This window comes from Acanthaster planci, linkage group LG07, assembly GCF_054643075.1.
Source record: "Acanthaster planci isolate LZ-2023a linkage group LG07, COTS_SCS, whole genome shotgun sequence".
NCBI classification, from domain to species: domain Eukaryota; kingdom Metazoa; phylum Echinodermata; class Asteroidea; order Valvatida; family Acanthasteridae; genus Acanthaster; species Acanthaster planci.
In genome coordinates, this window is record NC_141783.1 from 21,785,954 (window position 1) to 21,813,881 (window position 27,928).

The 27,928-nt window shown below is 40.3% G+C and overlaps 1 protein-coding gene across 3 annotated transcripts; it reads left to right on the plus strand.

The window, feature by feature from the left end:
• The first annotated feature begins 1,118 nt into the window (after positions 1-1,118).
• Positions 1,119-27,703, plus strand: LOC110985241 (uncharacterized). Of its 3 annotated transcripts, none has more exons than XM_022246123.2 (3): positions 1,119-1,597; positions 19,314-19,400; positions 21,628-27,703. In XM_022246123.2, exon 3 carries the CDS (start codon positions 21,645-21,647, stop codon positions 22,251-22,253), a length of 609 nt encoding a protein of 202 aa, XP_022101815.1. In that variant the 5' UTR covers positions 1,119-1,597; positions 19,314-19,400; positions 21,628-21,644; the 3' UTR covers positions 22,254-27,703. The 3 variants fall into 3 exon arrangements, with proteins under 3 accessions (XP_022101815.1, XP_086995047.1, XP_022101814.1); XM_087138921.1 differs by lacking the exon at positions 1,119-1,597 and adding an exon at positions 6,484-6,502; XM_022246122.2 differs by lacking the exon at positions 1,119-1,597 and having other exon boundaries at positions 19,063-19,400.
• The last annotated feature ends 225 nt before the right edge of the window (positions 27,704-27,928 follow it).

Consider the following 27,928-nt stretch of genomic DNA (forward strand, 5'->3'; position numbering starts at 1 on the left):
CGCATAGTTTTCCTTTATTGTTCCACGGAGGACGTGTGCACTCGTTTATTTTTTTTCATTTCATTGATGTACCATGCGTCGTTCTTGGTTGGATCAAAGTGCGGAAGACGACCTTACATGCGGACGCTGCTACTAAGTGAACTCTCCTCCCAGAATAATCCGGAAATGCCTCTCTAGAGTAGTAAGTATCGAATTGGGGAGCCCACTCATACACCGTAAGAGCTAAGGGGAGTTAAAGACCTGCTGTGTTTTGGTAAACCGATTTGCTAGGTAGTGAAACCACACAAAAGAGTTAAGGTTACAAAATTCCGGCTAGCAACTCTCTGTATTGAAACAACTGCCCCCCCCAAAATGCCCGCGGGTGACGCAAAAATGGTATGGACCTTTTGTATGTCTTACCCAGTTGGCGTCTGGACACGCGCCACAATTTTTACCAGGGCAATTGAAAAACAGATGAAGAGAAGAACTCGTGGCAAAGAACGAAAAGACTGATTTTTCCTTCCTACGTATTTTATGGGCAACAGGAATAATTCTTGAAAACTAACCCGACCCAGCAGCTTTTTCGGGGAGGAAAAACCGACATTAACTAGCTCTGGGGAAAGTGGCGAACCCTGATTGGAAACTTCGAAATTGCTGTGGAATTCTGTTTTGCATATGGTCTCGGGTGTCATGGAAGCGTATCATGTCGGAAATCGCTTTACACATCTTCGCATGAATTACGGTGTGTTTACAGTGGTTTTAATAAAATACTGATATTCACATAAAATCAAATCACGAGAGATCTGTTGTAAGATTTAGAATTTTGGCTTGAAATATGTCACTGTGTCGACTTCTTTTTAACTTGGACGTTGTGAACAAGACACCGCAGTAGAACAAAGTTGTCGGTACTTCCCTTATGCAACTGAAAACATGATCGCTCCGGGGACAAGTGCACTTGATTTCATTCTGGCGCGCCGGCCAACAGTATAGACAACAGCCAGATAACTTGCACTGCAATCATTTTTGCAGTCACCCTGTTCCAGTCAAATTTGTACTTGAATGCAATGTTTGTATCCCGCACGGGACAGTTGCCCCAAAGTGCCTGTACACTGTACGTGTTGCGACTGTCAATTGCAACAGTGTCACGTCACGATCCATAGTCAGCAGTTTTTCTGTCATTTTGTTCGCTTTGTGGATTGTTCAACTTGTATCCATTGTTGCATGGTTCCATTTGTTGCTTTGTTAGCCTATCTGTCATTTTTATCTCGGGCCCTGGATTTTGGAGGATTGAAAACTGGGATGAGAATGCCTGCATTGTCTGTTTTTATACATGAGTGACCGTGGATAGGTGTCGACTTTAACAGAGATCATCTGTGAAACTCGGATCCTTGAGAACGAGACCAACTCTCAATCAGCTGGTAAGGGGGTGTCGGTACTTGCTCCTTGCTCTTTCAGACCACGGAGGCCTACCGTCATGTTTAGACAAGCATCAGACCCAGTCTGTACTGTTATTGAGGTTTTTCAACTTGGTCCTCAGTTATTTCAGAGAGGCAGCTAGTCCCTTGCCGTCGACTGAGCTAGCAGGGCCCAGACGCATTACAACTCGTACACCATGCACGTAAGTCATACTTCGTGTCTGTCTGTGGTATAATATTATACATGTAATTATGATCCGAGCACTGTAGGTGTTGACCCGTGACATTGAGCCAAAGTTCAGACAGACCAAGGTATATGCAAGTTAAGAAAAATAAAAGGTATACGATTTTTAATATGGACCTCGGCGGGGTCTGTTAATACATCCATGGTCAGACCCTCAAACATAATACCTTGGGATGACAAGAAGTTCTCGGCACGATATTGGTGACATGGCTGAATAATTTTTACATGAAATACATGTATTGATAATAGACGTGCGTACTTGTGAAGCAGTAGCCGTAGTGTGCGTAGCAATTCTGGTGTGAACATGGTAGATAGAGCGGGTTCGACAGGACTCTTTAGGACTTCGCGTCAGACTGTTTTAGAACCTACACTGGCAACGGCTCTCAGTCTATGGAAAGTTTCTCTCTAGCCATGCACAATAAACTAAACTACTGCCAACGGTCGGACTGAGCCCTAGCCGACTGAAGCCGCTCGGTATATACCCCTCCAATACCATGTACTGTAAGAAACATTATTTTGTCAATGGTGGTGATAGTTTGTATGTTGTTTTTGCAAGATTTGTTTTCTTTTTCTGCTTCATACGGTCACGTAGCTCACTGGATACAATTTTGTTGATTCCATGGCTTGGACTTCTTCAGGGCGGATCTAGAATAATAAAGGGAAGGCTAGATTAGGATGCCAATCAGTTCGCTGTTTGCATGCATTTGGCTGTGCGTAGCTATTGCAAGTACACACTGGCTTTCATGATGACAAATACTATTGAAAACGCTACATGTACCCTGTTATGCGTGAGTGATAAACATTAGAAGAAATGCTTGTACAGCTAGCCTCGTGACAAAACCACTGTGTGTAAATCTGAATAAAAAATAAGTCTAGGTCTACCAGTAGGCTCTTGCAGACTCTCAGAAAAATAATGATTTAAGTGTGTCAATGAATTGCCCTCTCCTCTCAGGTTTCCACAATAGATAGGTTGATAACTTTCTTTTACATGATTTTGACTCTACCCTCTAGAACCTTCATGACCCGAAATCTGGGTCCGAATTTTGTCAATTTTTCTGGGATTTGTACTTATTTCGACCCAGAAGAGAGTCGTTTTGCCCGGAAAAGAGTAAAGTGCTTGAAATGTGGAACCAACTTTCAGTTTGAGCCAGGGGCTGAGTGTGGCAACATCTGTACATGTACATGTATATACATGACACATGGACAACCAATCATCGCGTCATATAGTGGCAATGCTTTCATCATTTCATAAGAAGTTTGTCTATAGAGGGGCTGCGTTGTTTTTTATATGGAGGAACACCTGTGACGTTCATGGAGTGAAATTAAAGTGTCCATCATCTTGGTGACTGTCCTGGAATTGTCTACCCAGAGCAGAGCGCAGTCAGTGTGCATGCCCCCATTTTTCATTGTTTAGAGTCTCTGCTCTGTTGACGTCACAGTCATATTTTTCTTACTAAAGCTGCTAAAATTATGGTTGGCCGTCGGTACCAAAGTTAAGGAATAATTCACAAAGTGTTGAAATACCACACAGCTATCAGAACACCGGATACTAATACATGTACTATGAAATATGAAATGAAAATACAACCCTATGTAAAATCAATGGGACAAATGTCCATTTTGAACGGATCGAAGGTAAAACCGAAAACCAACCAAAACGTGATACTCCAGGAAACGTTGGCCGCCCATACAAGTTTTAAGCAAAATGAAAGTGGACCATTCGGGTCTGCACTTTCTTCATTCTGCGCTGTCTTCCCTTTTGTATTTAATTCGGCTAAACATGGTTTGTAGAGTGAAAGGAAGGATTGTTTTTCAAATGGAGATTTCGGGCTGCAGGGAGCTGAATGGCACCAAGTAAGAATATATAAATCCCACAAACAATTTTCATGTATGCACGAATCAGTGCATGTATGACATGATCATTGTCTCACTTGTCGCTGCACCTCTGTTGCTGGGAGTGTCCTACTGCTTTCAGAGCCGTATATTTAACAATGCGCATGCGCTGTTAAGTTACACTCAAACGACCTCAGTCGGCCATTTTTTTTATCTCGTTGTTACTCAAATTTCAGCATAGGCTGTGATTCTCATAACGTACAAGGTCACTGAAATCTCACACAATTATTGCCATGTGAATGGTACCATCTGTTATGATAAACGAAATATGTTACTGGTAACCAGTAACATTTCAAGTAACGTTTCAAGAGCAGGCCGCCCGAACTCGCCGCCCTGTCATAGTCGTCTCTTTCGAACTTGCCCAATGCAGCTTCCGCTTCATGTCAATAGCGCCCTCAACAATCAACAAAACCGCGTTTCCCTTTCTCGTCTGTGACCAGTACAGCATCCACCGCTCTCATTCTCAGTTCAAAGGACCTGAATCAATCTCTCCCAGAAAATACAAGTAGGAAAATGAAGGGATCCCAACTAGCAAAACCTATCACTCAGGCACATATATATGTAGAATTCTTGTACACCGAGAGTTTATCAATATCCTGGCGGGATGCGCTGAAACCAAAAAATAATGTGACCAAAGCTGGAAGAAATAAGCCCAATAATTGTCAGAAAGCAATATATTTTCTAGAGGCGAGATTACAAGCGAAGGCCGTGTTGATGTCGTTACGTCTGTATGTCCATATGAAACTGAAAGGATGAGACTATCGATAGTTTTTCAATCAGGTCTCTAAGTTTCAAACATAGTCTACCTGATGTGCAAGGGGCTGGTTCAAATAATTTGTATGATAATACTATAAAATAAATATTATGTGTGGTAAATACTGAAGCCCTCATTTCTCTAACCTTGTTCGGTATTAATATGTGAGATGAAATAATATCAGATGATCTAATATGATATGACATGACATACATAGTATGATTATACGACATGAAATGACATAATAGATATGATATACCTTGTCTTTCAATAAACTTACAAATCATAAACGTAGTCGGAATCTAATACTATTATACTTGTCTCTCTTTGTTCTTGCCTGGTGTTTTCCCGTAAAGATTTCTCTACTAATTCAAACCGGTATTTTCCAAATAATCAATATATTGAAGCTTTTAGCTCGGGAAATCCTCCAACAACGTCTTCGCTCAAGTATTGACGTCACTCTGCTCTAATATCGTGCGGGATTTTCGTCAGTTGTCGTTCACCCCCGCCGAGAAATCCCATGGCCATATCTGTGAATTCAGACAGCCACAAATAGTCCCTTTTAAGAAGCCTTACCTCTTCTTTTCACTATGTCCGCATCCCTCCGAGCGCACACCTAACAACGACCGCGCTGCTTGCGTTCAGCATACTCGGAAATAACATCTTCCGGTGGCTTTCGCCCCGTGGTTGCTAGCTGTAAGGAGTGAACATCTATTAGTTAGCGAGTCGTGAATAGCTCGCCAGTTGCACGAGGAGAGCCCAGCGTGAAATTAGAGCTTTAATAAAAACGGTCAAATTGGCAGCAGCTTTCTATTTAATAAGTGGTCCTTCTAATACTTCTTTTGGGTCGAATGAATTGCCTTTGGAGAGCGGGGGGGGGGGTTGTACATGGGAACATGGTGGCTTTTGAGAGTGAAGGGATTTGACGTTCATGGTCCTGAAACGGCATTTTCCGTTATTTCACGCTTGTGCTTGAAGGGTAAAGTAGTCTATTATTCTGGAGTAGCTAAAGCAATAAAGTGGATATTTTTGGCTTGCACTGGCGTAAGTTCAACAGTGCACGTGTCATTAGTGCATTTGTCGTGCTAATGGAATTTACAGCTCCCTTAACTTGGTATCACGAAACAAGTCGTTATTATTTTCATGTATGGCATCTATACTTTGCAATAACCTGTGTTGAAACAAAAGACTTTGGTATGTACTTTGGTCCTTTCAAAACAGATTATGAGACTCCAGACAGCATGGGTCATACTTATCACCGGACAAACGAATGATGTCTTGGAACCATACAGGATGAAATCATTTCGATTTCTGTCTTTCGGGGAGCCTTGATAAACGAAGAAAGTGGTAGTTATTCCAGCAACTTTACTTGGGTCACGCTTTCCGAATAGTACGATCAACTTTGAATATATCTCATGATATGATTATATTCCTCAATACTGAGCACTGAATTGTAAAGCTATCCACAGTTCTGGTTGGCCCCGGCCTGGGTTGTGTATAGCCTCACGTGCTTGCACGTCTAGTTCTGAATGCTGATGGATTGTGCATAATCGGAATAACAGCGTGCAAACTTGAACAATGCGCCCTGTAAAATCATTTGTTGATTTTTGCAGATGACGTGAGAAGGCCTAATAGAACGTACTACAATGTAATTCTTTGTATCTTTATAGGCCTACATGTATATATTCCTTTGGGGGAATGTTTATGGAAGGGTAGGGGATAGAAAAGCCAGATATCACAAACTTAATTGACAGGGAATTATAACCGACTGGTTGCGCAATAGTCTAGCGAGATGATGTAAGGGCCATGCAACGTAGGCCTACTACAAGTTTCTACTGAGCTAGCTCCACTGCAGCGGACCAATATGATACGGAAGCATATTTAGGACGTGACAAAAAACTATTGATTTTTGCAGGATGGTCTCTACTTTTTGCCGGGTCGCATTATGATACTAACAGGATTCATCATATAGACAGTATTCTGCCCGGGGAAAATACTAATTTGCCCAGGCTTAATCTGCCCAGACAAAATAATGGACATTTTGGAGGGTCACGTTGTAAATACGCTTCCGTAAAATACCCTGCCGGAGTTGTGAAGTACTCGGTCTAGTGAAGGTGGCATCTTATATCCAGATTACCACTTCGGACATTTTTGCACAAACTGTTGACTGCAGCTGAAGTTTAGCACGTCCGGATCACGTCAAGAGTTTGGAACAAGGTAACGTGGGTAATATAAATCGAAGGGAGGGGGTTTAATACGCCACACAGTGGAAAGCTAGCGGTGAATGTTTGTACAGTGCTTTTTCTGGAGAGGGCATCTACATAATCGTGCATAGACCACAATTCCTCCCCATGCTCATTGACTAGAGCTATGCACAAAATGCACAGAGATTTAACAGACGAAACCTAATAGAACTACCTGGTGACACCGTCTCCACGATCTGCAATACGTGCAGAGTTGCATAAGTCCATTACGCGGAATGCATGTGTTCAGTATAATCTGATCGGATTTAGTCTCAGTGGAAATCGAGTCGAGCTGCAGACTTGAAGGTAAGTCTGGTCCAGTCGGACTGGATCGAACTAATCTTATCAAGGTAATAACCTGATAGAATTTGGCTAGAAAGGCGTCGGATATAGGATTAGGCCAATATCGAACTGAAATGGACTGAGTCTGATTGGAAATAGGTCAGAGGTCTTTCAGTGAATTCAGTACAGCTTTGTAGCTTCTACCAAGTTCTAGTATAAGGTGAGGGTTTTCAAGAAAAACACTTGTTGATGAGCCAGTAAAGACCACGGAAGTCTTTTTAAGAGGTAAAATTTGGTGTACGAGTTCTATTACTGTAGAGCCATAACATGCACTCGAAAAGACTGGGTCAATAAGACATCTAGTTGGAGGCTTAGGTGGATTTTTTAATAAGTATTCGGCAGTCCCAACTAAGTCTCACCAAGAGATCCATTCGGATCCGGGCTACAAACATCAATGAATGGTTGTAGATATAGCTAGAAATGCCAAATATAAGAGTACGTACAGTCGAACTTTTTTGGCAACTCTGAGCGCAAAACCATTGTTGGACCACTGGTTTACCGCCTCATACCAGTGCGCACGCGCGATGCAGTCCCCACTCAATCGCCTAAGGGTCCAGTCCACTAATTCAAGCCCCATTGAAAACAGTGTAAAATCAGCACCGTTCAGGGCCCAATAGCATGCACGCCAACATCCCTGAGATTTCTGAAACACAAATGAAATTCTTGTCTGGTCACTTATCTTTCAATTTCTTTTCAATTTTTTGTGGGTTAACTAATTACATTTTTAATTATTCCCACAAAACAAAATCACCCCCCCAAAAGTGATTTTTCCGAAGTCTGATTGCAGCCATTTTTCAAGTGGCAACCCTCAACTTTCTCGGGTACTTGGGACCATTTTTCAACCGTAGTTTTCAGCCCTTCTGCCCTCATATGAAAGCGAGCGTACAGCCATCTTTCTTTTGAGTGACTTTGTTCGAACTACCTGTGTGGTTAACGATAGTTTTGACAAAGCAAATAGCGCCCTCCTTACGCGGATGCCATTCTCCATAAAGGTTATTCCATTCAGTGGACAATTACTGTAACCTGAGATGTTAAAATATGGCATTGTGTTCAAGCAAAATGAGTTTTCAAGATTTCCAACAGTTGGTAAGGACATAGTTACTATGGATATGGCCACAGGTATTAGCGAGACATTTTCCGTGTGTATGCCCACTTGAAATGAATGAAAGTTACAGTCGGCTCGTCAGTTGAGAGATTTCACTTGATTTAGTGACGGTAATGGTACACGAGTACACGTATAATGAAAGGCTCGTGCGCGAGTGGAATGCGTTCTCTCGTGTACAGGTCTTTCTTAAACTAATTTTCTTTGTCGACTGTGGTTTCTTGCCCAAAATTCACGATTTCAGGCTACGGCCAGTCAATACGCCTCTATTTGAATAGCCTGTAGAATATTCTCTTATTATTTCTGGCCCCAAAACTTTCAAAACCATTGTAACATAGCGGCAGGTCGCAAGCTTGTGGCAGAACGCCCTCAACGCCAAACTCTTTCACCCTGCTACACAAAAACCTGCAGAAAGCAGTGCAGAAATGACATTTACCCAAACTTCACAATGAGACCATGAGGAATCGTGAGATCGGAGAAGGGGAGGGACGTGTGCTACACCCATCCCCCCGTACTTTCTTTTGGACAATAAATGTATCAGGGGGGGGGCGAATTAGGGATTATTTCATTTCCCTCCCTCCGCACAGCGTGTGAAACAGCCTAAAATTAAGCTTCGCTGTCTATACAGGCTATCATAGTTAGTTTTAAAATGTCCTTAAATCTCCCCCCTCCTTGAACCCCCCCAAAAGGGGGGGGTTCTTATTAAATGACCATGATGTTATTTTGACTTGGAAACATGTTGTTGAGCTTTCCACTCATACTCAATAGTAAGAAAACTATTTTAATATCTCTATATTCTTACAATCACGTTTTAGACTTTCCATTCCAAGAAAATAAGGCCATAGATTTTCCATTCCAGGAAATAAGGACGCTTCGACCTTGATGTCATTACACTGTTCATTTGGGGGATTTTCTATACAAACTGTAAACATAAACTTGCTCATTGAAAATATTTGGGAGAAAACTGAATCAACAGTAAATCAACAAAGCGAGCAGGGCGACAGCTAACGCTAAAATTCTGGCAAACTTTATTGCAGAAATAGCTTCAACACCGAGGTTTCTGCCTTGGATAATATCACACTTTGCTTATTATATACAAATTTCCATTTCAGACATCAAAATTTCTGAACTTTCAATGGCTCACAAAAATTGAGACACAGAAGAGCATTTAAAATAGCTGCATTAAAAAGTTATATGACAAGGGTCCATTAATACTTTTACATGAATGATTAGTAGCGCTTATTACGATCCTCGAGCTGGACAAAGAGAAGGCATAGTTTTCTCAGCAACGGAGGCGCCTTTGGTTGAAAAATAAACACTCCCGACCAACTTAACATGGCTCCTTTCAATGAACGAGGGGTGCTTTTGCTCGAGGCGGATACAGGTATTCTCCCAATATTGTGTTAATGCATTTAATTATTTCATGATTACATGGATACTTCATGCTCATGAAAAGGGGAGGGACTGTTCCTTTATGTCCCCATTAAGTATGTGCCATATTTGTCCAGGAAACCCTGTTAGGGTATGTTTTATTTTCATCGTAAATTAAATAAAGTTTACCATGAGCTTTCTGCCATGAAAAGGGGGTCATTTTCAATTTAAATTGAAACATTACTCCAATCTTATCCGTGTTTGTCACCAACACCGAAAAAAAAAACCCAGAGAAAATGGGAAAAACCCATCTTCTCAAATATTCAACAAATTATTTTGAGAAATGGATGATCTCACAGGAAGTCGATGACACATGCATAGTTTATTAGTATCACAGCATCAGAGATACACAGATTCTACTATTTCGTCGATTTCGTCACTTTGTTCTAGCCATGGTTTAATAGGGTACTACGGGTTAGAACAATGGCGGATGTGGTGCAGTATTCTTGAGGGAAAACAAAGGGGCTGAAAATTTGATCCTGATGCCATTAACACCAATCTGTTGGTGATGACAACGCAGGCTGACAAGCAATATCACACTGATGTCGATCTAATCCGAGGCGATGGTTCATCACATCCACTTCATTACGCCGGAAACATCGAAGTATACAGACTGCTGTATTAAACCGGCAAAATGTTGTACTCCACCGTAGGGAGAACAGATGCGTCGTTAGCCGGTAACACCTCTCTGCTTTCAGCCGCTCTAGCAACTCGATCTTCATCGAAACCCTCCATTAAACCTCGCGTGGTGAAAAGCATTTCATTATCACTGATTCGTCTCGATGAATGATGCCGCAGCTCATCTTCTGCGGGCTATTTCCCCCTCTCTGTCTTCTTGAAGGAGGGGTCACGCTACGGAGAAGTATTCGGGCACACAGGTGGAGCTGTCATTAAAAGATGTTGACGCGCGCGTAGTCAGTCTTCCGGTTCAGTGCTTGACCGTGTTCCGCTGGGAACTTCAACCCGGACGCATTGTCTTGGAAGAATAGCAACTATTCTCTATGAACTCGCTTGACAACAAAGGGCTAAAATTTATATCCAAAATCATTAATTACGTCGATAATGGACAAAGAAAGCCCGATCAGCGTTAATAATAGAGTCATCCATGCAAACAGTCATATTCCTGTTAATAAATAGTAGTAAATTGGATTGTGCACCTGACTCTAGATGATATTATTCTGGAAACCATGACTCAACAGAGGTATGTCAGTGTCAATCACACGAAACTCACTATCTGTGACCTGGTCTCCAATTTTACCGAGCGAGGAAGCGCTTGAAACGAATGTAACAGAAACTAGGCCCCTATCAAAAGCTAACCAAATTACGACACCACAGAGCCTTTTACAACTTGCCAGAATGTTTTTCCCTATTTCTTCATAATGTTCAAATCCTCGATTCGCCGAAATGGCTTCCCTTTTCACACGCAAAAAAAACACATTGACTTTCGAAAGTTCTGGAAAACTGAAAATTTTGCTGCTTCCACATTAGAACGAGAAGCGTAAAAAAAACCCTGCGTAAAGTTAGTACTTGATGAACGATAAACATTTATCGATTTTCTCACGGCCCTTCGTAAAAGTTCAATTTCAATTAAGCTATAATGCGACGACTTTTATCAGGCTCTGTAGCAGCGAATCATACTAAAGTCATGAAATTGTCATTTTGAAAAGAATGATAGTTTAATAGACATGAGAGCTTTGAGGAAAATGGTCGAACTGAAGCAGTCAGTAGGCATTATTTGCATATTGTTAATACGAATGTCCACAAAACAGGAAACAGTAAACTCTGATGTAAGTCTTTTTCACCTTTTCAGAAAATATGTCTCGGGGACAAATCCAGGATTTTTTTTTGGGGGGGGTGAAAAAGTTTTATTCGTACAAGGGGTTACTACATTGACACTTTTGAATTTCTTTGTTTTGCCTTCAGCTGTACACGTAAAGTAAGACCCCTTCATGGTTTATTCTTTTTGAGGGGGTCCTTCCAACCTGTTGACGTAGCCCCATCCTCCCCGCGGCTTTTGTCCATGTCCACCTTTCATATCCCCCGTCCTTTAATCCTCTCCGTTTGTCTGCCCATATATCCACGCTCCTTTCTTTCTCCATTTGTGGTTCTGCTTTCAGCTGAGCGTGTGGTAAAGATTCCTTGCCCGTTGTGCCTCATAATCCGTATCATATCGAAACGTGGGCGTTTTAACAAGACTGCATCTATTTCAGTCAATTCCTGTAATTTAAGTCACTACAATCAGAATTTTCAATAGTTTTCATATTTTAGTCTATGCGTAGATTCGTAATCCGGTTCTTATTTTTTTCCGTTGGCTTTTAGTGTATAAATTCTCTGCATGCACGAATTGAAATTCTTACTAAATACTTGTCGAGTTTGTTTTTAATTTCTTACTAGGATTACAAGATAAAATGAAGACAAGAGTGGTTTATAAAAATTCAAATGCTCTTTATAAACTGAAAGTGAGACTTGGAGCAAGTCTATATTATTAACTACAGCATACGATTCCAGTCAAGAGTTATATTGTCAATGCCACCACGGGAGAAAAAATCAAGCATGCAATTAACAGTCGGAAATTATTGTCCCTATTTTACTGGTACCACTGAGCACTTGCAAAGGTAATGGTAATTCAATCTTTTTTTTTTCTAAGTGCTGATCGACCTGATATTGATGAACATTGTAGACTCTACGCAATTAGCATACCCTGATCTTTGCGTATCCGGGCAAAAACATTATAAATACACCAACATGTGGATATTTCCATTTACTGGTTAGTTTGCTTAATAGCATTAGTATGCAAATTACCTTTCTTTCAGCGGGTAGCAAGAAATGTTTGTGAGAAGTGAACTGATGTTATGTTAATCATTTACTAAAATTTCTTGTTTTCTTGTCTCAACGTTGTAAATTTAGCACATTACTCCAAGAAGTCCATCCCAAGATTGAAACACAACTAATATCGTGCTAGTCAGAAATACAAATATTCATACTTTAACGAACAACCTTTTTATGCTGATTACCTATACAAAGTGAAGTACTTGGAATAATTTTCAGAAATGAACCCCAGAAAGTAAAGATGTGTATCTCAACTCTGAAATAAAGTACATGTACCTGTACATGTATCCAGTGATGTTTCACTTGACCCTGGCCCATTTAATTTTGGAAAGCATTGTGTTGGGTTTGTGCAGAGCAGCTGTCACAGAGCAGTGGCTCTAAAACAGTCATCACAATGGGTATTGAAATTGGCTCTGAATTCGTCTATGTGTAACAAAACAATAACTACCACAACCCTTAATATGGCACCTCAATCAGCTTTAGTTGGGGCTGTCATTTAGATGATAAGATTTGATCTTTATGATCGGAATTGATCTAGGAAAGTTGTTGACTAGATCCAAGTACTTGTCGATCTGTTGGATCTTTAAAGGTCTCTAAAGTGCTCTGGACAATTGCTCCGTGCGAGCTAAGCTATATAGGGACAGTTGACCCATCATAGTTCAAGTTACCCCAACACGGCTCGATTGGAGGTCAAGCTTCTTGGTAATTCTCTAGGGACCTGAAAATCTTCCTCATCATCAAGCTTCGTCTCCCTCCAAGGATCTCCGTCTTCATCTCACAAATCCAATTCCTCGTCACAAATATCAAGTCGTTTGTCATCGCTCGTTTAGGTCCTACGTGTACGTGTCTTGGCTACGCCTCTAGTCATGCGGTCCCTGTATTCACGGTCTTTCTTCCCATCCTGTGTACATTTCTTTCAGTGCGGCACGTATGCATGGATATATGACAGAGTGACCCCAGTGGTAACGATGAAGGTCATTAATGATGTATTGTATCGTCATTTGACGAAGAAGAGGGGGGTGACAGGTACCCCCATTCATGTAACAATACATGTATAGAGTTGGCACTCAGTATGGAAGAAAATATTTAAATAAATTTGCATGTGACTAACTCGCGATCACATTAACTCCTTGTGTCACATGTCATCATTATGATTCGGCAGATACTATCACGGCCTATTTTTTTTATATTTTCCAGACGTCTTCCAACTCCTCCGCCCACAGGCTTCCCTCGGGAAGCCCATGTACTGTACTGAAAGTGATCTTTCATTTTTGTGGACGTTTCCACTCAGGGTTGAATATCGACCAGTGGCCTGCCAGCTATGTTTCGCTATCAATTCCTCTGTACAAAAACGAAAGAAAAAATCTGCCTAAAACTAGTTTGGTAAAACGACGAAAATGCTTCGAATAATTTCAGGCTTCAAGCAGTCCACAAAAGTCATGACTGAAATACGGTACAATATAGGCCCACTTGAGTTTAGTTATTATGTAAATTCCATGCTATAAACGCATAGGCCTACCAATATTCATACTGCACTTTGTCCGATAAATATTTATGAAACACAAATAAATGGAATGTTTATGGAACATTTACGGAATTTCGTTCTGCAATTTGTTATTTATTTATTTATTTATTTTACATCTTTTGACATTAAAAGAGTAAATCAAACGAACAAGGGCTGTCAAGGACAAACAAAAGTATAAAACTGTTATCTATGCGATGTGTTTGTCCGGACCCCTGTTCAAAAAAATAAAAAAATGAAAATAATAAAAACGATAAAATGTGATAAAAATTGCACTAAAATACAGTTATACAAATACCAAAATAAAAACATAAAATGGACACGCCCGGTAGAATAAGTAAAGTACAAAAAAATACACAATCTGAAAAAAGGTGCAAACAAGAGCCAGGGGATAAAAAACAAACTAAAAAGAACGAATAACAGAACAAAATGGATGGATCAAACCCTATGAGAGTGTACCAAAAAAATCCCATATTACTGCATGCATGATAGTTTCCTCCTCAAATGTGAACAAAAGGCACCCACATTATCAACAATGAAACTGTTCCTAATATCAACATCAAGTTCAGAAAATAGTTTAGGCAGAGTTACATTCGCAGAGTATTTGTAAGCATCGGTCCTGGGGTTGAAGTTTATCGGGATGCCTTGAATTAACTTGAAATGAGTTAAGAAAACCAGACGTAAAATATGATGGGCTGGACTTTAAAAGCTTGCCGATTAAAGTAGTATTTAAAGATAGCCTTCTATTATAAAGATCCATTAGCCCCGAACTCGCTCCATGTAATTCTGCCTTAAAATCATCCGACTTGCTCGACGCTGAATGGATTCTATTGAATCAATATGTTTCTTACGGTGAATCCACCAGACAGGTGGGCAGTAGTCCACAATCCGCAAAACAAGGGTCTTCTACAGGTGAAGAGGCACACTAGAATAGCAAGTACCAAATACAAGACAGATCAGACCAATCAGTCTGTTACACTTGGAGATGATGTCTCGAATGTGTAAATCCCAAGATAGATTGCTTTGGAATGAGCAGCCATGAAGCTTAAGAGAACTCACACATTCCAAAACAGCCCCAGAAAGAGTGTACGTCGGATTTGGTAGCTGAAGCCATGTCAAACCCATGACTTTACATTTGTTAGCAGGTCACAAATCTCATGATTTACCTCATTTCAGTGCGTTGCACCATGAATTTCTGCATTTCCAAATTAATGAAGTGACTAGATGTGTAATCCTTTTACTGAATGCAGGACAAAAACAGGAGTTGAAATTAATCCTCTCCTTAAAATGTCGTAGAGTGCGTTATCGATTTTCCTTTATCCAGTTTGCTGCATATATATCTTTCAGCAGCTTATTTCTCATCCGTTTTAACTTATTTTCTCATCTGTGCAAGACGGCACATGTCCTGATTTTGTTGCCCAGTGTTGTTTGACGGATGGAGATCATGTCCTAATTCCCGCTTCCTCCGTATTTCATGAATGGAGGTTAATAGACCAAGACGGACAGAGAATCTCATTTTTCCAACCTCAGATTAAAGGATGCACGAGGCCGTGCATGTACACGAAACATGGGCACATCAAAGGAAATGAATCGCGACAGAATCTCTTGCATCTAATGAAGGGCGAACTTAAGGTTCAGTTTACAGTAAGTACCCCGAGGTTCAGCAATTGGGGTAGTCGTCCTTTATAGATGAATCGAGGAGAACGTGTTAGGGGAGTACGCTTGGTGTCTATTTAGGTTACTTCTCTGAAGTTCTGCATGGGTACAGCACAACGGGGAAAAAATGAAAAGGAGCTGCTCGAACATCTCTCGAGACATTTCCAGGACTCATGTGACTAGTTAATACCGTTTGTGTTACGAAATTTTTTTATAGGAATTATAGGAATAAGGGACACACTGAATTGCTTGTCCAACATTTTGTGGGACATGGATCTTGCTGGTAGTGGGCACACGTGTTGAATATACCCTCTCCAATTATCATGGCTATTCATAAGGAAGCATGTTCCTTGGGAAAGGTGCAGGCACTGGCTAATAAGGTTTAGCAATATGCGGGTTGCTTTAATCTGTCAACTGAAATGCAGAGAGCCTGTAGAGTATTACATCAAAGAGAGTCCAGTTCATATGGCGGAGCTCAATTCACCAGATTGGTTACCGCCGACAGAGTGAAGGCAATCCGACAGTGGTTCCAGCATACCATTTCATGTCAGTTTGCGTTTGTTTCCTAAAGATGGCTCTTAAAGATTTCAACATCCAAATCCATAACATGCCGCGTACTTGTTGAGATAAGATGTGCTTGTAAATTCGACAGGTCAATTTGCCAACAACGCGCCTCACAGTCCTGTTTTCTTGTCATGGCTGGAACACCTTTTAAATTTATCACTTGGAACTGTAAGCACTTGAAGACTGTACTTTATATTATGGTCCAAAGAAAGAAACAAAACTTTCTTCTATTGCAGTTGCAATTAAGGCCAGTACTTCTGGTCTTGATCTTCACAAAGTGGATGGGAAAACGATACCTCCAAACGTTGTTCTTTATTTTCCTCTAAACCGTTAAGTTTTATCATGAATTTCTCAGTAAAGTTTATTCTGTCTTCAACACTTGTGAACTTTTTTTTCACCGCAGCATTTTAAAATCTGTTTTAATAAAGATGAACAAAGAAATTGATTGCAGAGGGGTTTGAACCTGCAGCCTCCGGAACACCGTACCGGTGCTTTACCAACTGAGCATGGTTCTTCCCATTTGTCAATATCTTTGTTCGGGGGCACTAGCCATAGGGCTAGATATCTTAGTAAGTAGAGCACCGGTACGGTGTTCCCGAAGCTGTAGGTTCAAATCCCGCTCCAGTGAATTTCTTTGTTCTTTTTTATAATCATTTACACCCACCTAGTCAGTTTCCCTATATAATGCCTTTCATTTTTTGTACACAGACAGGCAAGCAAGCTTGCATGAAACATCAGTGGCTGATATCGCGTGATTTTTATACCTTGCTGTGCATGACTATTAAGTTTGAAGTACTTTTGCAGATTACTTGTAAGGAGGGCTTTGTTTTGCAATAGTGAGCTCTGGAACTATTCTTCACTCCCGAGGACGACCAGAAAACACTGATCGAAACGTCGTGTTCACACTCACCGGTTCTTATCAGAACCGTACCTCTTCCAAAAGAGATTTCTCCACATGGTGTTACCACAAGCCCTCTCTTTAGTCTCAAATGATTGGCCTCTGGCAAGGAGACATCGAGCAATGCATGTTAGGACAGGTCAAGTAGTAGTACCTCTCGCCGATGAGATATTGTCTTCATTAGTGAACTCTCTCATGCATATCCAGTAGCTATGATAATACTGATGACAGCACCCAGGGTCCCAGTCAGTGATAAAGTATCCTATAGTCCCACATGGCATGTAAATTTAGACAAGCTTGTGGCAGATAATTACAAAGTAATCCACCCTGCCCTGGGTGATACAGCGACCGTATAAAAAATGCAGGCTGGATCATGTACATCACGCCACGAAAAGACTGATGTACGAGCGGTACTTTGTTCTGATGTTAACACCACAGATGATTTTTAGGCGCTGTTTTATCTTAATCCTATATGAGAGAATTAAGAAACCTCATTGCTTCAGAACAAAGGGGGGTATGTCGTCTGCTCGCGTCAGCAGATCTGTTAGGAGGCGTGTGTGTGTTCTAGCGGTCTTTGTACTTTGCACGACTTTAAGCGACATGAAAGATTCAGAGCAAGAAAATGGCCACAATCGATAAAATATTGACTCTTCATTTTGAAAGTCAAATCTCAATGGTCAAAGTGGATAGTCGAAGTATTTTGGCAACAGAAAGGTGTGAATAAGGATTAGTCAAGTTTCTTTGAGATCATTTCTACCCTTTTCATTTCTGGTTAACCTCTCATTTGAATGATTGTAGTGAATCCTAAGCTGACAAAGGAAGAATTGCTTTTAAGGTAAATGTATTTCATGAACAAAACTCTCCTCTCCTTTTTGTTGTTAAATTGTCAGTGGGAATTTCTCATAGCCAAGCCACCTGGTGAACTGTTCTCTAAATATAGTTTCTTCCATTCGATCGAAGATTACGCCAGGAATCATAATTGCGACGTGTGCTTGTCATTCGATTTTAATGGATTAAGAATTGTTATCTTTTGATTTCGGTCAAAGTTTGCTTTTTGATGCAAACAGATGAACCTAATCTTGGAAAACTGTAAAACAAAGGCACATTTTTTGCATTACATTAACACCCACGATTTAAGTGAGATTTTTCAAGAAAAAGAAGAAAAAATGATTAATGTCAGATAAATATGAAAAAATGAGAATTAAATTAATTCAAATAAATGAAATACATAAATGCATAATGAATAAACTAAATAAACACGTCGATGTAAGGAAAACCCATATGTAAATATCATATCTACCGACGAAAAGTACATCTTTGGAAACAGTTTGAACAATGGTGGCTGTCAACTTGACCTTTTGAATTGAGATTTCAGCAACGCAGGTCATATTTATATCTCACTAGCAGCTTAATTTAACGGCCGTCGTTGGCCATTGATTGAGACAAGGGATGTTTTATTCATAGTGAATACTATTTTGAATTTATGAACAATACTTGTTACGTCGTCGATTGGAAACATTGCTCAGCGGCTGTTTATTGAGAGACAGCTGCAGGTGACATGTCCATATAGTTTACTTGTGGCAAACAGACCCATGTCATCCCATCAACGCTGTCGGAATTCACCCCTGCTCGGAAAAAATATTTATAACTCTTTCGATCCAAGTCAGTCTCGTCATCATAACATCGGTTTCACATTGCGACCGTTTCGTGTCGGCATAATGTAGGCGTCAGCAAACGGATGTTCAGATATTTATTTTAGCTTTATGAGGATATGGGAAAAACAGCGAATACACAACAATGCATGTAATCTGGTTTCGAAAATGAAATGATTAAAAAAGGAAGAAGACCACTGTTATTACTATTGAGTGTACCAGAGACTGTCGAAAGGACAATTTTACAGTCGTCATAGCTGACTAACGTAAAGGTCTATCTCACGTATACAGCAGGCGAACAGTACCGTCAAGTCAGTTATTAATTTGAGGAAAATGTCTGCCGATTGTTTCCGCCTGCGGCGAGGTGACGATCAAGCCCGCGTGGTCAACTACTATACATGCTCCTCGCTCTCGCTAGCCATTCATGAAAAAGATCACGTGGGCGGTGTGCTACGCAGGCTGTGATTGGCTGACGTCAGACGGCCGCGTGACGTCAGGTATTACGACGGTGGTTGTAATCGTATTTGCGAGCTGTATTTTCCCCGCACGGGTTGGTCGTCACTTGAACCAGTTCATCTCGCTTGGTGGACACACTCTCTTTGAACGCACGCGTCGCCAGCACGCGCTTGCATCTTTTCTGTCTTTATCTGATATGCATCTGTTATTTCATCACGGTACACGACAGTCAACACGGGTTGTTTTCATGCTGTTGGATCACTTCTAATTCCCGTCACTTTGATACTCCGTGTGACTATATTCTCTGGTGTTCATTTTTCTCCCGTGTTGCAGTCTTCCAAGACTAGTGTGTAAGGCTCGTGCATCCTCTGTCAAACAAACACCTGCTACGCACCTGCAGGATTCGGAGGACGGACTAAGGTATGTATGCTGAAGATCAGTATCTTTGGATTTCAATTCAGATGGGATTTCTTTCAGAGTAGTTAGAGTAGTTGTGACGTTGGCAAGAGGTCCATAAATTCGCACATTATCGAAAAGGAAAGAGTAGAAAAAGGCGTGTGCCTTGAAAGATATTTCCCCATTTTTAGGTCTCTAAATATCAGCATTTCCGTTCCACCGATTCTAATGGAGTATGTTATTTTCTGATGTAGTATATTATTTTCAGTGGTTGCATGTATTGCTTGGTTGATGATACTAATCAGCGTACCGCTGCCATGTCTGTACATTGAAATACGCCATCCTAATGCTCCTACTCGTCCTTCGATTCCGGTAAATATGCGCGAAGTCCTGGGTCGATCGAAGATCGGTCTCTTTTGCTTGGGAAAATGGAAAGGATGCGGCGATCAGGTAGAATCAAATGTCACGCTTAATCTGTATAGGTTTTCTGCGAGTAGTACTTACGTACTAGTAGCACGACCTTTCAAACATTGACGAAAAAAGGAGAAAAACTCAAGTGTTTATATGCCTCCTGTTGTACGGATAAGATTTCCAGTCACTCGTTTCCCGTTTAAACATTAACCTGTATTATATTCCCTATAGTGTGTTTTCAAGACTTTTTGTCTGACTCTTGCTCCTCTGAAAATGATCTAGGTTACGATTCTTCATTATTATCCACCTACCTTGCAAGCACAGGCGGACAAGAAATTCTGAAGTGTTTTTAAGTTTCTGATGCATGGGAAGACAAAATAACTAAGTTACGTGTTTAAGACCACGTGCACCAGAAGACTCATCAAATATTCAAGTGACTCCTAATTGAAAATATTATCCATTTGTCTCATTTTAATATTGTGTAAAAGTGCACTGTACTACCATGATTAATATTCCTGACACTGCTTCGTTGATCGTGTGAGTATAATAATTTCTCTGTGAAAGCTTTCAGCCTTTTGTGTGTGTTTGTCGGGCAGTCAGCCCATCAGCCATACGGAGCTGTATATTCACTATATTTGTGCCACTATAAACACAATCTACCATGACGCATAACACGTGTATAATGTTCCATGGACAGCAGACATCTCTGCTCTGACAGAAAATAATGAAAGAGCAGTATGCTTTTAGACTGTTTTTCTACGAGTGCAGTGAACCGGTTGAGCCAACAGTCATAACTCACCAGTTCATTTTCTTAATGTTAAGTATGTTTCCTGTCTAACTTCCTGATAAAAATTTTCTTTTTAAATTAGGCTTCGTGTTTATTCTGTGAAGGTTTTGAGAGAATTGTACATGATTTCTCTGGCCATGTCTGCAGGGGGTAGTTCTCGTATGTACTTTGTTTTGCATTTTATTCTTTAGATGGATTTACATGTAATTAATTTGTTTCCGTGTGTATCGTATTGTTTAAATTGCTTATTCATGTATATATGTCTTTAGTCAGTGTAATTTTACTGGAAGTCTAATGTACAGCACATTCGAACGTATTTTTATGAAATGTGTGCTTTATAAATGAATAAACTGTTGTTACTACATGTATTATTAAAGTGCCCATAAAACCGCTCAATTATCGAGGTGATCCATATTGACGGGGAAACATTCCCTCCTATTGTCAGGCGATCGTGTCCGGAAGTAATAATTTGCAAATGTGTGAATTTTTAACTAGTTCTTCGCCTTCAGCTTTGTCTGTTTTTAACTCGTAGTAGGAACAGCCATAAGGTGAAAATATTGCCACGCACGTGTGATTTCAAATTAGATTTCCAGTTCACTTGAATGATATATATTTAACGGAGTTTGGTCAGAGGCGGATGTAATGAAGGGCTATATCTGGACCAGAAAGAATACACAAGACTCTGGTTATGAGCGGAAACTGCTGGGCTCCTTCCAAACAGCCATCAAGTGTCTTGTAGTGTAGGATGCACACCATTAGTTGGCGTTGCCGGGATGCAACCGGGAGGCTGGCTAATTGTATTCATGGATTCATTGCCCTTAGAAAATTACACTTGGTTAGATGCCCCATCTCGACCAGTTAGGGGCAATTACGAATCTCCTAGCAGGACTGGAGGCAGTGGGAGGTTTATTGTTGTGATTTGACTTGTGCCTTCTGGCCAACTCATCAGGCGAATTAGCCTAGGTTTGCACCATGTTGGGAGATGCTTTGGGGTTTTTTAATTACACGCTGTGACAGTCTGTCTCATATTTATCCCTTCTCCGTGTGTTGCAGTGCAAGCTAGTTTCATCATGTCTTGGAGTCAACTAGAGGAGGAGTTTCATTCTCAAGAGGGGTTGGAGGCGTGGTCAGCGGCCATGGAACAGCAGGCAGCTGCCAATGAACGACACCGTGTGCAGAAGCGGCAACTGCACCGTACCAACTCGGTAGAAGAAGGATCTAACGATGGTTCAGCGGAGGGAGAGTCCTCTACAGGGTCAATTGCTGAGGAGCCCGAGAGTATCAACAAGCGCGCCAAAACAACCCGCAAGAGCGGTGGTTCCCGACGCAGAAAAAGCGCCAATGCGAGGGAACGAAACATTCGACGACTAGAGAGCAACGAGCGAGAGCGCATGCGCATGCATTCCCTGAACGACGCCTTCCAAGCTTTGAGGAACACCATACCCCACGTGACCTGTCAGAGAAAACTCTCCAAGATTGAGACATTGACCTTAGCTAAAAATTACATCGAGGCCCTATCGGACACAGTGGTCAAACTCAAGTCTGATCTGGATGACATACAGTCCCTGTACGGCCTCAGCGGTAGTAAGGAAATGGATTCCAACATGAACCTCGTAGGTACAAAGAAAGACTTATTGGATGATGCAACAGACATAGAGGACTTGCAGCTGAAATTCTAACAAGAGTCTTGTTAACTGTGGATTGGAACATCGCAAGTCCATCTTCAATCGGAACTTTAAACGTCCAGTCTGCGTTAATTGGATCTATATTATTGACCGAGCGCCTGACGGGAGAAATTCTCCGTGCATCGGACAAGTCGCTCCCGGCCCTAGCCTTAAGTCGTGTCAGGTCACGCGTTGGCTCGTCTTGCCATGTAAAGTCAATGTTCAGAGCGGTTTTGCAGAAAAGTCCCGCCTGTCAAACAAGTGACACTTACTCGCTGTCAGACCTTTCGGGGGGGAAACAGGACAGGTACCCGAGGTGATGGCGATCTCAGGTGCCGGCCTGTCTTCTAGAAAAATGCAACCTGAGTGATTGGGTGAGGAGAAAATAGTGGCTCAGACCTTGGCAATGTGGAAGTATGTTGCTGGAATGTGTGATGGCTTCACGTCTCCTCAACGCGTCTTTTTGTGTATGAGGGCGTGATAAAATTAGACTTATATTTTTGCAATGAAACCGAATTCAAATGTACGACAAAGGTTGATGCTGATGACAGGACAATGCTGAACTATTTTGAGAATATTTTGAGTCAGTGATTTATGAACAATACCACCTCTTGCATTGTCCCACCTGCCACCACGGATTTCTTCTTTAGGATTCTGTTCTTCAGCCTCACCACTGCATAAGATTAAAGCTACCCGTTCTGTGTGAAGAGTGCATGCCATGGATTGTGCTCCTAAAACAGTAAACCTACTACCATTTCGTGTACCGCTGAAGGTGTGAAACCAAGTCCTGTGCGTTTCTGCTGTCGGTTGGCTTCATCTTTGAGCGGACAATTATTTATTCTGCTTCTTCTCGCTGTCTCGAGATTGGCTGGGTGCATCTTATCGCCTTTTGTGAATACGCCGAAGATGTGATCCTGTGAAAGGGGCTTTCTTATGGGAACGTCTCACCTTACGCTGCCTAGAGGTAAACGGAGCCGGAACTACCTGTACAGGGAACATGACGGCACCCGTCTCATTCTCCCAGACAGGTTGAAGAGCTGAGACAAGAGGTTAATGATGTGTTCTTTCTTTGAGATGAATTATCTCACCATTTTGTTTACACTTTAATTAGTGGACATGTTTTATTTTGATTTTATTTTCTACCTATTTATAATGAAAAGGGGGACTGGATTTCTTGTTAGATTAATTTTGAATGCTTTAGGGAAGTCAGATATGCAACAAAAATTCCGTCAATGCGACGCTATAATGACATAGATCACACAATATGGGGGGGGGGGAACTCATGCATTATTCTGAGAAAATAGGTTTTGTAGATACGTGGCCCGGAAACGAGATGGAATCTGCAGAGAGTAGTCTGACTCTACACATCCTTCATTAAATTACCAACTTGTAACAAACTAGTATTTTCTATTCCCTTTTTGCTGCGGTTGGGTTATTCCACCGTACGGATCATACTAATGCTGCTTTTTAATGAGTTTGCCTTGTGCAGCAGATACGTGTTTTTATTGGCAAACGACGTATACGGTAACAGTCTTGCTATCTTGGCTGCAGTTGAGTTCGCAGATATTATCTATGATAATGAATTGGTGATGACTGTTTTTGTACACTGCAGCATGAAATCATGTGTAAATTCAAACTTTATGATTTAAAGCATGTTGGGAATTCCCGTTGTTATTTTGTCCAGGATTTGTTTTGATTTTCTTGAACAAGCACACTCTAATTCACGTGGTTGTGGCAGATAACCCTAATGATTTTTTTTACAAAGGCTTCAAAAATTGAAACAACTATTGACAACACGTTGCATTTAAGAAAGCCAAGTTACGTTGATTTGGGCCTCGTTGCTTGTGTAGCTGAGCTACGAAATACCAACACTCGGACAAAAATTTGTCCTTTTAAATAAATTATTGAATAAATGGGTAATGATGTCTTCCGTGTGATTAATGGTCAGCCCGGCCCCGCGCATTTGCATTAAAAATGGCAAGCACTTTTATTGACACGGACCAAACTAAATATTTGTCTCAAGATAAAACAGATCCATGTTTTTTTTTTAAGTTTACATTATAGATCGTGTATATTTGTTGTTTTGTTCTGTTACCTGTGAGTGAATATTGTTCAAATGTTTTTGCTTTTTCATTTTTGTTCATTCCAGCTCGTTTTCCTTTCATTTTTTTGTAGGCTAGGTGGGATTGTTTTTATTTCTGGAACGATATACTGGTGGTTAGAGAGTTGAGCAAAATGAGTCGTATTATCTTACCAACAAATTATATATGTAATGTAAGGTTCCGTAATTTGTTGTCTTCACCAAGGAACACTGAGTTGTGCTTACACATTCAATACCATGTAAAGTTTGTGCCTTTAATTGAAGAGTGCGACATAATGCAGAATTAACTTATATCATTAGCATGTTGTGTAGAAAGTAGTGTACAAAATTTTCATCGGGCACAGCACTCAAAGACTAATTATAATATGCATTTTGAAAGAAAGACTGAAGAGGAAAGTAAATACTTGTGGTGAATATGTCCGATGGTTTCACACATGCATGTGTGAAGTATCAAAGTATTACAAATATTAAGTCACTTTCGTGGACATATTGCCATCAGAATAATTTTGGAAGAGCAGACGCAGTATGTTCCGGTAAATGAAGAACACGCTGCTCAGTTAAGATCATTAACATCGCTATTAATTTTATTCGTAACTTCCGTCTAAACGTCGTGTGGCCTTTGGACTCGTCAGTTACCATCTGACGATTCGCACATCCCTCATTATAATAACTTTGTAGTTCAAATATATTAAGGGTAGATAGAAATGCGCGTTAGTAGATGAGCAAGAAACAAAGTAGCTGAAAAGCTAATCTGTTTGGGAAACGATACCACAAAGTTCACACACTCCCTACATATCATTGTACTTTATTATAGAAGTTTAATTTACCTTTTATTTATTTTATCTTCTTGAATCATTTCCTCGCAGTCGGAAGTTTTTAATATAGAGAACTGATTATCTCACAAAACGTTGATATGAAATTGCTTTCGTGAGATTAAGCTAATAATTATAGTTGGGTGAAACTCTGCATAATTAAACTATTTGAAAAAATTAATGATATACTTCCACGGCATAATTCAGGGCTACACAAAGCCTTGATAACCCGTAGTATAGAAAGTCAAACTAATATACTATTATCACTGTGAAATAAAATAGGATTCTAAAGAACGTAATGTAATTTCTAAAATATTACATGAATTATATATTTCTACATATTTATTTATATATATATCGAAAAGTGATATATATAATGCTTACAAGTGTATTTATTGTAAACTGGACGGTACACAGTGATTTACCCATTGAGAATACCAGAACAACAGAGAACTAAAGCAGCTCTTTTAAAATTACAACATGCCTACAGTACATTTAGGCTTGCCGCTAAACTTCAGTTTGGAGACATGGACACGTCATGAACAAGTTCCACTACGCAATGCTAAATTGATACTCTTAATTTTTTTGGTGATAAACTGTAGTGGAAGGTATAGTGCCAACGAATAACATTTGTGTAGGGATTAACCAAAACAATGCTGTTCTTGATGAAACCGACCCATTGGAGTTATAGTCTAACAGCCAGACTTATAATTGTTATGTAATCATGCCGTCCATAATATTAATGACAGTAAAGGAGGTTCTCCAAATATTGCTCTCATAATTATACTGAGAGCTTTACCTGTGAGTCCCATATATAGCTGGACGTTCACTAAAAATGGAAGGCGTGGAATCGACCCTTGATGGCAGATACTATTTTCTTTAACAGACATGTCAACGAGATTTCGTGTGGTTAAGACAGTTTTTAGAATCAGAAGGTTCTCCGAAGTGTCGTCTATTAAAAGCGATTTTTCTTGATGACTTTGTCTTTCTTAATCTTGTTTTCACAGTCACTATTCTTATGTTTGAAAGGCATTGGCTACGGTTGCTTCTTGTTCTCCTAAGGTTTTGTAGCGAAATTCGCATTAAAAAAGACAGAATTCTCTTAATAAGATGAAAGGCACGGACTCAATCTACCCACAAACTTAATTGAGCATGCTTGGATCTGTTCAGTCTTTTTGTTATAAAAGCAGCGTGGTAGAGCACCGTGGCTGACATGTGCGCCATAGGTCCTAAAATATAAACTTTTTATGTCAAGGTGACTTGGAAACAAAGAAAATCAGTTACAAATATGTAATGACGCAGACGTGTGTGAAGGTGAGCAAAGACTGTTAGAGGAATTATCTCACAATCTAACAACTTTGATAGTGTCTTTGGTGGCTTGGGTTATATTGACTGTGAGATCCAATGATTCAAAGAAAGGGATCGTATTTCGTCGGGCGCAGCAGCATACGGGCTATCGTTTTTATATACTGCAAAATGTAACTTAATCTTGTATAAGTAGAGATTTTGCCGGATGTCGGAAATTCTATGCTGAGCAACGAACGGAATTTAAAAATTCTTTCAAGTGTTCGAGTTGATGAAATACTTTGAATGGCACGTCCGTTGGTGTATGCAGTATTTTACTCAAAGCTGATCTTTCAAGTGAATTTTGTCGAGATGATCGGTGTCCATGCTTACATAATCCTTTAAGTATCGAGGGTCAAGACAATCACACATCACCCTCTGACTGTAAACAATCAACTTGCATTCCTAGTTGACGATTTGGTATTCCGGTTTCAACAATGCAATTTTGATCAGTCTTATGTGTGGTCTTGCATGTTTCCTATTCAAGAAAGACATTCCATAAGAAAAGACAGCTTTTCAGTGTTGCGTCTTGCGATGATGTTCAGTTGTAGTCCCATTTGATGAATGTTTAATTTCTTCCCTTTCGGCCCTCCGTCAGTCAGTGTATGCAAATGCATGCATTTTGTAAAGCAAGCTTAAGACGTGTAGCCTCAGTGCTGATGGACAGTGGACCTTCTGTGCGAATTGTTGCTTTCAAGGCAAAAATTCTGAGTTGTAACTTCTACATGTTAACCATGGACATGACCGAAAAAAGAGCAAACAGAAACAGGGATTCGGAGCGAGATTTGAACAATTGTCTCACTTATTGCCTTTGTTTTACGACTGTGGAACAGATTTTGTTCATGCAATTTATGTTGAGTTATTCGTTAACAATGTATCAGGTAGAGGTTGTCCACTATGTAATTGTACATTAGTAAATTTAAAACGTAAATTTGTACATGTAATTGGCCTAGGGACAAGTACTTTGCTGCAAGAGTAACAAAAAGAAGTCGTATGGACAGATGACACCTTTCCCGCTGGTTTCGTTTGTCACGTGACTGAGCGGTTGGGGTAACAGTCTTAATGATAATTATCACGGACAGAATTATTCTGTCACAATTATCGTTATTTTTATTAGATTATTAACTGAACATTCCACTGTACACTGGATGGAACGGTCCTGGATCACAATATTGAGTGGTAATAATGCTCTTCAGCCATTTCTTAAATATGTGTGTGTAACGTAGTGGTTATTTTATTGTTTTTGCTTCTAAAACGAAATTAGAAACCTGAAATAAGTCAGTGCTATTTCATAAAGCTTATATGCAGCTTGTGACAAAAACGCTTGTATCATTTTTTAATGAAATCAAATGAATATCAATCAGATTATTCCCAATAGGAAAAAAAATCGGCAGTGGTTGACAAAACTTTTCAGCGTAGAATAAAGTTTTTTA

Bases quoted from the DNA above. Each gene is read 5' to 3' on its own strand.
- LOC110985241 (XM_022246123.2), top strand. From the start codon at position 21,645: ATGTCTTGGAGTCAACTAGAGGAGGAGTTTCATTCTCAAGAGGGGTTG.